Source organism: Podarcis vaucheri (assembly GCF_965113315.1).
Source record: "Podarcis vaucheri genome assembly, chromosome: 1".
Taxonomy (NCBI): domain Eukaryota; kingdom Metazoa; phylum Chordata; class Lepidosauria; order Squamata; family Lacertidae; genus Podarcis; species Podarcis vaucheri.
Genome location: NC_138759.1, coordinates 62,131,712 through 62,146,010, shown reverse-complemented (window position 1 = coordinate 62,146,010; position 14,299 = coordinate 62,131,712). Strand labels below are relative to the sequence as shown.

Here is a 14,299-nt window from a genome sequence, read left to right as displayed (position 1 = left end):
GCAGGTGTGGAGAACTCTTGTCCTTCCAAAAGTTGCTGAACTACAACTCCCATCATCACTGACCATTGGCCAGGGTTGCTAGAGCTCATGGAAGTTGTAGTTCCGCAACATCTGGAGAGCCACAGGTTCCCAACACCCTATATAGGGCTTTAGATATCTAAAAGGACCACCTCTTGCATGAACCCAGGTGCTGTCAAGAGCTGCAGCCATCAGGAAAGGCCATGCTATGCATCTCTGTGCCATGTGAAATGCAGAGAATGGAAACGTGGAACTGGTCCTTCCCATCAGCAGTGCAAGGTTTATGGAACTTACTGCCCTATGATATCTATCTCACTGGGCATATGCAGATAGCAAGTAAAAAGAACCTTGGTTGAATGTGCATTTTATAGCGCATTGTGGTGTTCTTGATGCTATGTACTTTATACTATTGCTGGAAAACTGACCAGTTGCCTGACCTGGTATAAGGCAATCTAGTTCAAGAGTCTATGCTGCCTGGCAGCAGCTCCCCAAGGACCGGGTAAGACATTTCCCCAGTCCAACCTGCAGAAGCCAGGTACTGTGTGCAAACAGTCCCATAACTAAGCTATGCCACTTAGTTATGGTCCTTGCCAATTTCAAATTGTTGTTTAATTATTGTTTCGTATCACTGATTGTAAGACATCTTGAGGATTCAACTTGGGTGGAAGGTGCAAGTTATAAACAAAACAAAACAGAGCATTTCTGTATTGCTTACTGCAAACATCTGAAGTGAAGTGATTCATTTGGGTCTCTTTTAATGCTCATTTTTGAGGATTAGGAGCTATTTACTTATTTGCATCAACTACTTGGACACTCTATTACGTGAGACTGCCTAAGATTAAAATTCTCTTTGTCTGTCACAAGAGCAGTCAACTGTGAATCTCTCAGACTTCCACCCTCACTACTTTTTGCTACCTGAACTTAATCAATAGATTTCCAACTGCTGTCTTCACTACATGCACGGCTGCCCATGAAACCTCTAGTCATTTATTTTGGGGCACTGTTAACTCCTCTTTCCCCCCTTCATCAACCACTGCCCCCTCTACTTCTGTGAAGGAATAATATTCCTACACAGTAAAAAGCGGGAGGGGGAAAGACAGGGAATCCATTATATATGTTAAAGCCCAAATTCAAGTAGAAAAACAGACTATTTGCAATGCTGCAACACCAAAAAAAACTGGCAAACCTGGGTCCTTGTGCAGAACAAATAGGGAAGTGCTTAAAACATAAGCAATATTTTCCATTTCAAACATATAAACGATAGTCTGACAAATCCAGTGTTAACAAGTCCGCCCTCCCAAACAATGGAAAAGGCATGTATAAACATTTAATCCTGCTTTCCCCTCCAAGATATATATATAAAATTAACACTGAGTTAACACATCTAAATTAACACATCTGAGACCATGTGGAGCTTAATCACCCCTTAATTGCACATGAAAGGCTGTAGCTCAATGGCAGACCACATGCTTTGCATGAAAAAGGTCTTACGCTCAGTCCTCAGAAGCCTTATAAAGGGCTATATAGAATGGATATTTTGAATTGCCTTTCAGGCTAAGTCATCTTCGAAAGGTGGTTTACATATTATTTATTAGATTTATATACTGCATTTTATCAAAAGATCTCAAGGTTTTTCACAAGATAAAAACACAAGTAATTTAAACAAAAACAATAACTTCCCCTTCCCACACACATGTAAAAAGACTGTAGAATATTAATCAGCCAAAGGGCTGGTCGAGGAGGAACATTTTCGCCTGGCACATAACGATATATCATGAAAGCACCAGGCGAACCTCCCTGGGAACAGCATTCCAAAAATGGGGAGCACTGCAGAAAAGGCCAGTTCCCGTGTTATTGGACCTCACATGGAGGAGGCACATGAAGAACGGCCTCAGAGGATGAACACAGAGTTTAGGCAGGTTTATATGGGGAGAGGCGGTTCTTGAGGTATTATGTATAGTCAATTTTTTTAAAAATCCAGTAAGATCACAAAACACTAAAACATAATAAACAAAACGGAAGTAGCAAAAATAACCATTAGATAAACCAACAGATTAATACTTCAACACCAAACTGAACAGTTTTTAAAAGATGGCAACATAAAGTTATCTATATGCAGACTGTAATAAATACAGTGGTACCTCAGGTTACAGACACTTCAGGTTACAGACTCCGCTAACCCAGAAATAGTACCTCGGGTTAAGAACTTTGCTTCTGGATGAGAACAGAAATCGCACGGCAACAGCACAGCAGCAGGCCCCATTAGCTAAAGTGGTACCTCAGGTTAAGAACAGTTTACGGTTAAGAACGGACCTCCGGAATGAATTAAATTCTTAACCTGAGGTACCACTGTAGGACTTCAGAGCTCTTCCAAAGACTTGCAAGTAAGGGTACTGAACATGTTTCTCAGGAAGGATATTTCAGAGTTGCAGGGACAGCCTAGCAGCTCTCACCGATGGATCTGATATTGGGGCCTCTGATGCCAGCCTTAAGGCTTGGGCAGGTATGTGAGTACAGGTGGTCTATCCAATAGCCTTCCAGGTTATGTAAGTTAGCCCTTTAGGAGGACCGCAAGCCTGTCCAGGATCACTTCTGTTCTACCACCCAGATCAGCAGATTTCTTGACCCACGATGTCTTTGTCTTGTACATTTGTTTACCACCATCTATCTCCAAGGTGCCCAAAACATCTGCTCAGGGCTTCTTTCACTGTCTTGGAACTGACAGATGCAAAAGAGCTGCATGTCATCCAGATACCGATGACAACCTCAGCTCAGACTTCTGGAATGTTGATCCCATGCTAACTTGCCTTCAAGCATTCCCTGATCTACAATAATAATAAGCCGGGAACCTGGGTCCTCCAGATGTTGCTGCTCTGCACTCTTCATCAGCCCTGACCATGGGCAATGTTGACTGGGAGTGATGGAAGATCGAGTTCAACAGCACCTAGAGAGTGACAGGCTCCACTACCCCAATCTTTTTCGTATATATTGAAGATCTAAACCTACAATAGGCCCTGCACATAAATGAACTGTGTAAGCAGGGATCTACAAGACCCAGAAGGAAGAGGTGGAATATTTTCCATTGTAGTATACAACTGAGTAGTATAAGAGCAAAGAATAACATAGATCAGAATCTAGAGTTCTAGTGACTTAACAGAACCTAGCATGTTAAGTGCTTTCAGTTTTGTGGGAATGTTCAGGGTGGCAGGAGAGGATATATTGCTTATTAATATCCTTCCTAACTTGCATAGGCAAGTTCCTTTACTTAGCAGAGTGAATTCCCCTTTATGGAGCAGAAAACTAGTTGCAAACTCACGCGAGTTTCTTAAGACAATACGCAATTCAATCTGGCTTGTCCAGATTGAAATGTGTTCCAATTTCCTAGTAAGAGCCCTTGAATCCCTCCTAAAAGAATAAAGACACCACAGTCTTGTTCATAAGCAATAAAAAGAAAATTTACTCACGATCAGGCAGAGCACAGTGTGATCCCTGAAGGCAAGCTTAAAGTTAAAAGCATATACAAAGAGGTTTACCCCATATGTGGGTTGACCTAATGACTGCAGTTAGCAGTCCAGAAGTTTGCAGGACAAAAGGAAGATGGTAAAGAGGAGAGAGAGTGGCAGCATGCCTTGGCCTTTTACCAGGTGTGGAAAGGTCACAGCCACCCACTAGTCACATGCAAGGAAGGGTGCTCCAGGCCGGGAGGAATAGGAAGTTTCGACTAGCTGGACGAAAAATTCCCTTGCATGTCCACTCTAGGAAAACAAGGAATGTTGTACTTGACTGGTCTCAGGGGATTACGTCCCACAAGTTTCACCTGCTGCCTAATCCTACGTGGATTTTTCTATATTACAATTATAGAGAATAGATATGTTGTTGTATCTTATTGTAAAACCCCCACGAAATAAAATTCTGATAACGGGGTAGCATAACACACACACACAGGGTATTTTTTTTAATCTCTTGAACAAAAACATTTCTGACAAAGCTATGAATTGTTCTCATGAACAAAGTACATTTCAGGCCATCAGTACTTTCATCTTTCCGTTTCAACCATCTACTTTTATAGCCACAAGGACCTACCATATCCAAATGAGCCAAAAGTAATTATATCCAAAGTATCTTCCATTATGGAGATAAACAGAGTTGACGGTTTTCATTCCTGGCCAAATTGTTTTGGTGCTGCACTGCATCCCTCTGCAGGGAATCCACAAACCTTTACGACTGGCTTTCTGGACAGTGTAAAGGGAGGCTAGACTGTGCATGCCCCTTTGCATCTTGAGCCTGGGTGCTTATTCTTCCGTAGTGTTCCCCCCTTCATGCTTTTATTGTGAATTTTTAATTTTATTTTTTACCTTTGCTTTGAACAGAGCAACAACCAGGAAGTACAGTCAGGGTTAAAAATGCAGCTAACTATGCTGCAGTGTACTTATGGACAAACCCCCATGGCTTCCATCTTTATGGCGAGAAAGACATGCTTCTACTGGTTTGCTGACCTTTATCATCTCTTCATGGATCCCGTAGTGGCCATATGAGCTGAAGTAAACATCTTCCTCATCCTCTTTTAGGTCCGCAATAGCGCCACTTCTGACTTCTGTGTTCATCACGAAATCCTGGGCAAATTGTCTGTAATCAATTTGGAACATACCCTTGAGACACGTTAAGGAGACCATAAAAAGGAATGCGGGGAGGGTGTGTGAAGAGAGATAGCATGCAAGTTTCACGGGGCTATCGTGGATCTGAAGCATGCTGAAGCTCCCCCTGCTGGCTGCTGTGCAAGACGCTGCAGCGTACAAAATTTGTATTCTCTTTGCATGCTAGCCTCAGTATTTTTCCACATTTCAGATTCCCTAGAACTCATGATTTGGAATCCTGACTTGCTATTTTCACAAGATACCTTCAAGATAAAAAGCCTTCCACATCAAGCCATTTAAAGTAGATGCTATCGTTAACCTTAAAAGCCACAACTATACCAAGGAGGACGCACTTTTGAAGGTGTTCTTAAAAGGCAGGCAAACAAGCAGAGAAGCCAGGGATACAGATCCCCCAATTACCCAAATGGTATAGTACAAGATGTCCTTATTACGTATAATTGAAAATAATTAGCAATAAAACAGAAAATGATCTTTCAAGGACAAGCAATCGGCTATGGGAAAAGAAAAGGCAGCCATAAAAGTACCATGTTTTCAAAGTGACTGTAGTATGCAGCTGGAAGAACAGCTCACTCACTTTAACAGCGCAATCCTACAGCAGCAGGGGACAAAGGATCTGTGGCAGAAAAACTGCCAAATTCAAAGCCCTGCTGATTTTATGCAGCTACGACAGATGATGGCAAGGGACTGGCATACCCCCACCCCAAGAGAATGTTGCCCGAGGTCTTTGGATCCAAAGAACATGGGAGGGCTTGGGGTCCCCAATGCCCCCCTGATCTACTCCAAAACATCTTTTTGCTGTCACCACCACTGGAGAACTAATGACAGTATGGTGGCCATTTCCATGCCCACCACGTGAAGGCGTGTAAAAGTGAATCTCATTCACCATCCATGGACCTCCCTCTCCGTAGAGAGAAGGTCCACATTTTAGGGATGGGCAGTCCATCACTCTAAATGCTTATTTGCTTTTTCATTGTTCATTTTTCTATAAAAACGTTTAGACATTACTGCAGCAGTCCAGATTCTGTAAAGCCATTCTGAACCTGATGTGGCAATACTCCCCTTGCCCCCCAATTTATTTGCTGAACAAATCTGAAAGCAGTGAGAAGATCTGCTACCACTTCCAAATCAATGCCTAAAATGAAAGGTTTTAAATAACCTAATAGAACTTTTTTAGGTTGTGGAAATAATAAATATCTACTACTTTTCCTGATTAGATTCTGTGATGTGTTCTAAATGATCAGATATTTCCTATATATGTGTATAAAGTCTGCCAGTGGAGCTCTAAATCTCCAACAATTCCTCTGTGTTGGTGAATATAATTACTTTGTAGAATTAATTTCTCCATTAAGTTCCAGGGTTTTTGCAAGAGAAGGGGGCAATAAGTTGAAGAAGAGACTAGAGTAGCTGTGATCAGTGCATTATGAATTGAAACCATGGATTGTAGGAACAGCAACTACACCTTTCACTAGGAAATACCTCATCAAAACACTTAATTTTGGAGTTTCAAGTAGAACGTTTTTAAACAGCTTCTTCCAGTGGTGTAAAGCAGACATGCTGGTTTAGAATCCGGTTAACCACAGAGGTGGGAGGCCAATTAAAATGGTCAACCCCTAGAGACTGATGGATTGAAAGGGATTTCTAATGCCTCTGAGGGATTATAGCTGGCCATTCTGCTGATGGCCTGATCACTTCTGTGCTTCACGGATTAATGCAGGCGCTCCTAAGGCCTCCCCCCCCCAAATGATTCCCAAAAGTTCCTTGGCTGACTGACGAGCTATGTTTATGGTGCCTGGCTGATGTTGCTCAGTGCCATCTAGCAGAGCCTTTCACATCATGGTCCTCCGAAAGTTACAAGAAGCCATGGAAGCCAACTGTGATCTGTTTGTGAAGAACTTTGCAGACAAAATTGTTCAGATCCATTTTGACTTGGACTCCAGTTTGCCAGTAGAGTAAGGAATCTGTCTGGTGGGCCTGGTGTTACAAATCCAGAGATTTGGGTTGCAAAGTCCTCAGCATATACCCAACTCGCCCTCTCATTTTCATCTGATCCTAGGGAAGGAGCTGCAAGGCTGAATTGTGCTGTAACTCTGAAGGACTGGATAGGCTGCAAAGAAGTTGAAACTTAATGCAGACAAAACAGAACTATTTGTAGGTTGACTGTGTGACTCAGCACTGAGTTCACAGCCAATTCTGCATGAAGTTTTTTCTCTGAATGACCAGGTATGCATATTTGGAAGATAGGGAGGTATTCCTCAATCCAGATCTCACATTTGTTGCACATGGAGTTATTTACTAAGGGTGTCCTTTTTCAAGCTTTGGCTGCTGTGCCAGGCACAGTCCTTCCAGACAAAACAGGCTTTGCCTTCATGGTTCATGCTCTAGTGACCGGCAGTTTAGACACATGTAATTCTGACAGTCTATGCGGGGCGATTCTTGAAAAAGCATTTGGACACTTCAATTACTGCAAAATCACAAAAGTCAAAATGCTGGCATGAGCTAGGTGTTTTGATTCTATCATGGCATTTCTATAGGCTTAGTTAAAAGCACTGGTCTAAATATTTAAACCCCGTAACAACTTGGGAACTGCCTTCTACTGTATGTTCTTTCCTGCATGTTCCAATTGCCACCTGGGGTCCCGCTGCAAATCCCTCAAACTTGGAAGACAAGGCTGGTAGGCCAGCTAAAGGTAGGGACTGTTGTGGCTCCTACCCTATGGAATACCTTGCCAAGGAAATCCATCAGGCCCCATCACTATACTGCTTCAGGCAGCGGGTGAAGGCCTGGTCTTTTTCTACAAAAAAGGTATTTCCCTACTTGTGTTAATTTTGCCGAATCGGCTTTTAGGGATTATACCTGTTGCTCCATTTATTCTACTTTATCTTAGCTGCCTTGGCTCTCCCTTGGATAAACAGGAGAGGTAGATCTTTTAAAAACTAAAAATAAAGTAAAATGCATCTTACCCCTCCACATAACACCTCAGGAAACATGATGTGCAAATCCCCCATTTATTTATTTATATTTTATTTTAAATTTTGTGCAAGCACTTTCACTCTTCTTCTTCTTCCTCTTCTTCTCTAACAGTAAGCGCCGAATGTTACTTCCAAATCCCCCATTTATAAGAATTTTTAACTTTCAAAATAGAAAGAGTACTGCAGGAACTGCCATGTCTGTGACATCCCTACACTGTGGAATAGGAATGGCAGCTGTACTATTTGTTTGCAGAAGCCTGCTTCTCAACAACTTAGCCAGAGACTCGGTTTCTCTGTCAACACATATATCCGAATTTCATAAGGAACGTACTAACCTCTTTCTAATCCATTCAGATGAAGCATCATCCTGCTGAGTTTCTAGTGGCCTAAGCGCTAAAAGATGCTTCAGTCTAATAGATACTAGAGTAAAAGGCTCTCTGGCCATACCTCATTTTTTGAAGATCTTCTTGGGCTCTGGCCAATGCTGCTTCTGCCAGCTCTGCTTTGTGCTCTGCATGTTTCAAACGCTCAATGGGAGACGACGTCTCAGTTAGTCCATTAGAACAAAAGATGTCAGGGGAGTAAAGGAGATCTTCTATATCTGGAAATGAACCAAGAGAATTTATCACACAGTGGGCAAATATTAAGAGTTACTGAGTGTTTGGGATCCAAATAACTGCATGACTTGTTCTGTACGCCAATAAGGCTATATTTATTACTACATTTTGTAAGTCTATTTATATCCCATCTTTCCTCTAAGGTGCTCAATCTAAACACAGAATGCCATCTGTGTTCATCTGAAGATATGAGAGGTTTTTCTTGGCCTAGAATATACCCGCCCTTTAAACCATCAGTATATAAAGTTGCACATTTTCATCATCTATAAGTATACACATTTAAAATTAAAAAGAACCCTACCAAACTGGAGTAAGAGATCATCTTCCAGGACAGGCTTCAGATATTTTTCTTCCTCCCAAGGAAATGGGGTACTGATAGAACTAAAATACTCTACAGTTGGTTTCTGAAATAAAAAATGAATATTCTGTATAACGTTCTTAACATGTTTAAACTATACTTAATGTTGTAAAAATATCCTTATAGTCACCACAGAAGGAAAATAATGGAAAGTCTGGTATCAAACCTTAACTCTAACAAGTATTAACTGAAAGCTTGGGCAAGTAACTGTAGTGTTCCAAAATGCTGAATCTTTCTTGCTATTTGTACGCTAGACCAGCCCAATCCATTTTGGCACCCACCTGAGGTGGATCCGAAAATGGTGCCCCCCATTTTGGTGAGGGAAGAACTACAGCAGGAATAAGGGGATTTGTGGAAATTGACATCAGAATTTGCTGTCCCTGAGGGTTCTTTTTTATATAAAATTTTTTATTGGTTTTACACAGTTTTTATAAACACAAACAATACATAAAACAAACAAACACACACACACACAAACAAACAGGTATAATTTCATATCCTTTTTTCTTAAACCTTACTTCGCCGACTTCCCCATACCTCCCCTTTCTACATCCCAATTTCCAAACTTATTTCAGCAAATCCTAACCCTTGGTTTTATCAAATTTTTCCCTTATTCTTTTCTTTTGTCCCTGAGGGTTCTTAAAACTGTATTCAAGCCCTACCAGTAGCATAAAATGACAAAAAACAGTATATATGATACACATTTGCAGTACATTCTACAGCTTAACAGACCCATTCTCTCTTCCCACAGCACATCTTACCATACCCAAATCTGGAGCCTTAATATATTTTACATATACAAATTTAACTAGACAAATTGTAAATATGTAAACAATGGATAGTAATAGCATGTTTAGAAAAAAGTGCACCGTTTCCTCATAAACCTATTTCTAAACTTTAAACCAATGCTGACTAGCATGGCTTTGAAGAGACATAAAGGTAAAGGGACCCCCGACCATTAGGTCTAGTCATGGGGTTGCGGCGCTCATCTTGCTTTATTGGCCGATGGAGCCGGCGTACAGCTTCCGGGTCATGTGGCCAGCATGACTAAGCCGCTTCTGGCGAACCAGAGCAGTGCAAGGAAACGCCGTTTACCTTCCCGCCGGAGCGGTACTTTTTTATCTACTTGCACTTTGACGTGCTTTCAAACTGCTAGGTTGGCAGGAGCAGGGACCGAGCAACGGGAGCTCACCCAGTCACGGGGATTCGAACCGCCGACCTTCTGATCGGCAAGTCCTAGGCTCTGTGGTTTAACCCACAGTGCCACCCGTGTCCCCTTGAAGAGACATAGCATAGTATAACTTAACTTTAGTCAGATAATACTCGGTAACTTACTTCCAGCCTAATAAAGTTCACTAGCTTGATGTAACCATAGAAATCGAGTCCTAGAAAAGAGAGAGGAAAACAGAAGTAGTGTGTTTGGTCAAGCTGAAAAGTCGGTGAACATTTTAATCTATTTACCACTGGAATTCAAACATGGTTGTTTCTTTCTGCTGAACTATTTTATTCCATATTATGACCTCTAGACTTTTTTTAATATCACCCTATAGAAGACTGCCAAGTCTCTCTTACTGGCTCACACTTACAATACATTTGAGTGTTTTCTGTTGTAATAGCAGGCAGTTTGCCACCACACAAAAGGTATTTCATAGCTCACAGATACCATTTACAATAGTATTAAGCAATTTTCTTGTAGTCCAGATCCAGACATCTCTCTCAGGCTCAAAAGTTCCAGTATGTATACAGAGCTAATCCACATAGACTTGATGACAAACCCATTTGTGTACATGGAACTGTAGACTGCTCATCTTTAGCCTCCAAGATCTGTTGAATGTCTAACACCAACAATCTTGCTTGTCACACCCTACATGGTAGATTTTGCATGTTTCTGTGTTTGGCAACTTATACTGTAGTGCTAATGAACCAATCTTTTATTTAGATTAAGATGCTTCAAATAATGCTATTCAGCTTCCCTTATTCTCTCTTTCTGCTTCACTGGATAGAATTATTTCAATCATACTGAAACAGAAAACAGTAAGAAATTCATTCAAGCACTTAAAACAGTTTAACTAAGGACACTTAAAGTATGGTGGTACCTCGGGTTACATACGCTTCAGGTTACAGACTCCGCTAACCCAGAAATAGTGCTTCAGGTTAAGAATTTTGCTTCAGGGTGAGAACAGAAATCGTGCTCCGGCGGCGCAGCAGCAGCAGGAGGCCCCATTAGCTAAAGTGGTGCTTCAGGTTAAGAACAGTTTCAGGTTAAGTACGGACCTCAGGAATGAATTAAGTACTTAACCTGAGGTACCACTGTATACGTAAAATCGTTTCCCAGTGCTCTGAAATCTGGGTTTTATTTCACAGGTTAAGACCCATTCATCAATTTGTAAAATGTAAACTTGCAGCAAAACACAAAATAAACTTACTGTGTTTATGAGCCAGATTTCCAATATTGAACCCATGATCTGATGTACAATGGCAAAAAGTATCTTCAGCTGAACTGAAAAATCTTGGAAAACACAGTTTAAATGTTGTAGAAATTGTCCAAATGTTATGTTAAGCTTTTTAAATACGACTTTGACAGCAACAGAAAACAAACTACAAGCTCCCGAAAAGTGGGGAAAAATCTAGCTGCGTAGATAGTGGTTTGGACAATTATCAGTAGATTGAGCCCAGGAGTATAAAAGTGAATAATAAATGCTGAATAGAAACTGGAAACATATTATTGTATTGCAGTAAAAACTTCAAAAATTAACAGGAAAAAAGCAAGGAGAGATGGATGGAAACTAGTGGCATTTAAGAACGATACAGTTCAGCAGGTGGCTGCTGCCTGTGCTCCTTTCTTGCTTGACAAACCCTTCCCAGAGCAATCATTATTCCCATTTTTACTGTTAAACAGCTATTCCCCTGCACAAACCCATCCAACTTTGTGGAAGTCATTAGAGTTATAATGCTGGCAGTTACCACGAAAGTGAACAGAGAAGCTGACCAGTTTGCCTTTACATCAGGGATGGAGGTACCTGTGCCCCTTCAGATGTTACTGCAGTGTAACTCCCATCATCCCCAACAACTTCAGCCCCCCATCTACATTATAGCAACAAGTATAAAACTTAGATCTTTGCACTCCTTGGATTCTTTTTTATTGACTTAGACAGCACCAGCACCCCTCTACTAAAAAAGGGGGGGCGGCTTAAAAAATACAACAGGATGCTTTGACATCCATTATATCTCCGGGAGCTGAAGGCGTTTTGTAAGACGACATCTTGCTCTGATAAGATTTCTTCCTTGCAAGTTTAACAACTACAGGTATTCATTCGGATTTGCAAGGGATCTCACTTCTTGGCAGAGCACCCGCTTTGCATGCACAAGATCCCGGATTCCACCCAATGGATCTCCAGGCAGGGCTGGGGGAACGACTCCTGCACGAAACCCTGGAGAACTGCTGCCGATCAGTGCAGACAAAGCTGGATGGGCCAATGGTCCGAGCAAAGGCAGCTTGCTCCGTGACCTATATAATTACTGTTGTTGGAAGCTCCTGCGGGGGAGGGGGAATGAGAAAAAGATGTAGAGCTGCTGGAGCCACTGCTGAGATCAAAGCAAGAGCTGAGAGGCTTGTCGGGGTGGAGAGGCGGAGACTCCCCTCCGACCCGGGGGCACGAGGCAAACGGAACCGAACCTGTCGCAGAAGAGGCACGAGGCCAGCGCGGGCGCCTTCGACTCGTCGTCTTCCTCCCAGGCGCCGTCGCTGCCGCCGCCGTCGTCAGACGAGCAAGGCTCGCTGTCCGGACCATCCCCCGCCTGCATCTCGCCTGCGAGGAAACGAGAAGAGGGATGAGCCGCAGGGCCTGGAGGTTCAGCCCCGCCGGGATCTTCGGACGGAGGAAAGAAGGAAGCTACCAATCACCACAGCTGCCCGGGAGCTCATGGTCGGCCGGGAGGGTCCTTGGAACTCCGCCCCTCTTCCCGGCGAGGCGGACTGGAGCACGTGCGGCTACCGGGAGCACCCAAACTTCCGGGTTGGCGCTTCCGGCAGCTAGAAGGCGGGGCGTGTGCGAAGGCGGGGGAGGAAAGGGGGAGTCTACGGCGGGCCTAGTGAGCCAAACTTGATAAGTGCGCGAGTGTTTGTTTTACTTTTGTACCCGCGGTGGGATTTGAGGGGAGGCCCCGATAAACTGCCCTGCATCCCTAACTCTTGAGGATTATGAAGTCAGGCGGGCAGCGGAGGGGGTTGTTTCCATGGTTTAAGTCCGCGACGAGAGAGATGACCGTTGAAAGGAAGGCCTGAGGCGGCCAATCTCACGCATAAATTGCTAAAATTTCGCGGTTTAATAAACAATTTCCCCGCTCCAAGCCTTTAACTAGCTTGCGGTTAAATAACATTGAACCGCAAACAGCGGCTTGAAAGAGCTCGTCCAATGAACGACGTCGGCTTTTCGACTGGTAAACATGACAAAAAAAAAATCCCTTATATACTCTATATCAGTGTTTTTCAACCTTTTTTGGGCAAAGGCACACTTGTTTCATGAAACAAATCACGAGGCACACCACCACTGTGTGCGGAGAGGGAGATGTCAGAGCCCCGCTGCTCTCTATGGGGAATCGGATGAGAGCGGACCGTCTGTCCGCTCTCATCCGATCCCATCCGATCTGATCCCCACCCAGGACGGATGGGAAATAGGGTGGACACAGTCCGCGCCCGCCTAGTGGGCGAAAATTTGACTTTTTTTTTTAATCTTTCGAATTTTTCCCATGGCACACCAGGCAACATCTCGCGGCACACTAGTGTGCCGCGGAACAGTGGTTGAAAAACACTGCTCTATATAAATATACTACGACTTCATTTTAAAGCTGTGTGGCAGAAACAAATACCTTAGGGTTTTCTGTTGCTGTTAATATAGCTGTCAACCTTTCCCTTTTCTTGCGCGGATTCCTATTCGAAATAAGGGAATTTCCCTTAAAAAAAGGGAAACGTTGACAGCTATGGTTAATCGGTGTTAATCTGCAGTGCTGGTTCGTGTGACTTTTTTGGTGTTTTATGATTGGTTTGTGGGGCACAGCAAAACTAGAAACATAATGAATTGAAAGAAAATGTTTAAAATAACTTTTGTAAAAACAAACAAACCCAGAAGCCTTTTATTAGGAATTGTAGGTACCGACATTCCAAAGGAACAGAAAAGACTTTGCATGTATGTGACAACAGCAATGCGGATGCTACTAGGCCAGAGATGGAAAGAAGACAAAGTCCCTACCAGAGAGACGTGGCAAACTAAGCTGTTGGACTATGCCGAAATGACAAAACTGACCAGAAGGCTCAGAAACCAAGAAGAACCAAACTTCAATGAAAAATGGGGGAAAATTATAATTTATCTAGGAGACCACTGTAAGCAGATGAAAACCTGAGCAGGATTTTAATAACACTTGTAATGTAGCGAATATTATGGATAATATGGAAAGATATGAAATATAGACTATGAAATATTATGCAGTTGAGAAGGTGGACAGTAGGATCCACGGAGGGGAAGGTGGGAAGTCCAGAGATTTGGAGAACTCTCTAAATAGGGATATGTAATTTGGATTGTTATAATTCTATATTTGTAAAATAAATTAAAAATTTATATATGTAAAAAGGGATGCTTGAGTTGGGACGGCACCTTCCCATTCATATCGGGTGACGAAACAGGA

General features: G+C 42.6%; 1 protein-coding gene across 1 annotated transcript in view; it reads right to left on the bottom strand.

Moving 5' to 3' along the window:
* PRMT3 (protein arginine methyltransferase 3) overlaps positions 1–12,660 on the bottom strand; it is a 58,059-nt gene extending 45,399 nt beyond the window's left edge. The window contains exons 1-7 of the mRNA XM_082237526.1: positions 12,515–12,660; positions 12,294–12,426; positions 11,044–11,126; positions 9,953–10,002; positions 8,561–8,663; positions 8,090–8,243; positions 4,515–4,644 (exon numbers count right to left, since the gene is read on the bottom strand). Coding sequence (XP_082093652.1) covers positions 4,515–4,644; positions 8,090–8,243; positions 8,561–8,663; positions 9,953–10,002; positions 11,044–11,126; positions 12,294–12,426; positions 12,515–12,542 — 681 coding nt within the window. The 5' untranslated portion in view covers positions 12,543–12,660. The remainder of the gene's footprint in view (positions 1–4,514; positions 4,645–8,089; positions 8,244–8,560; positions 8,664–9,952; positions 10,003–11,043; positions 11,127–12,293; positions 12,427–12,514) is intronic.
* Positions 12,661–14,299: the final 1,639 nt, after the last annotated feature.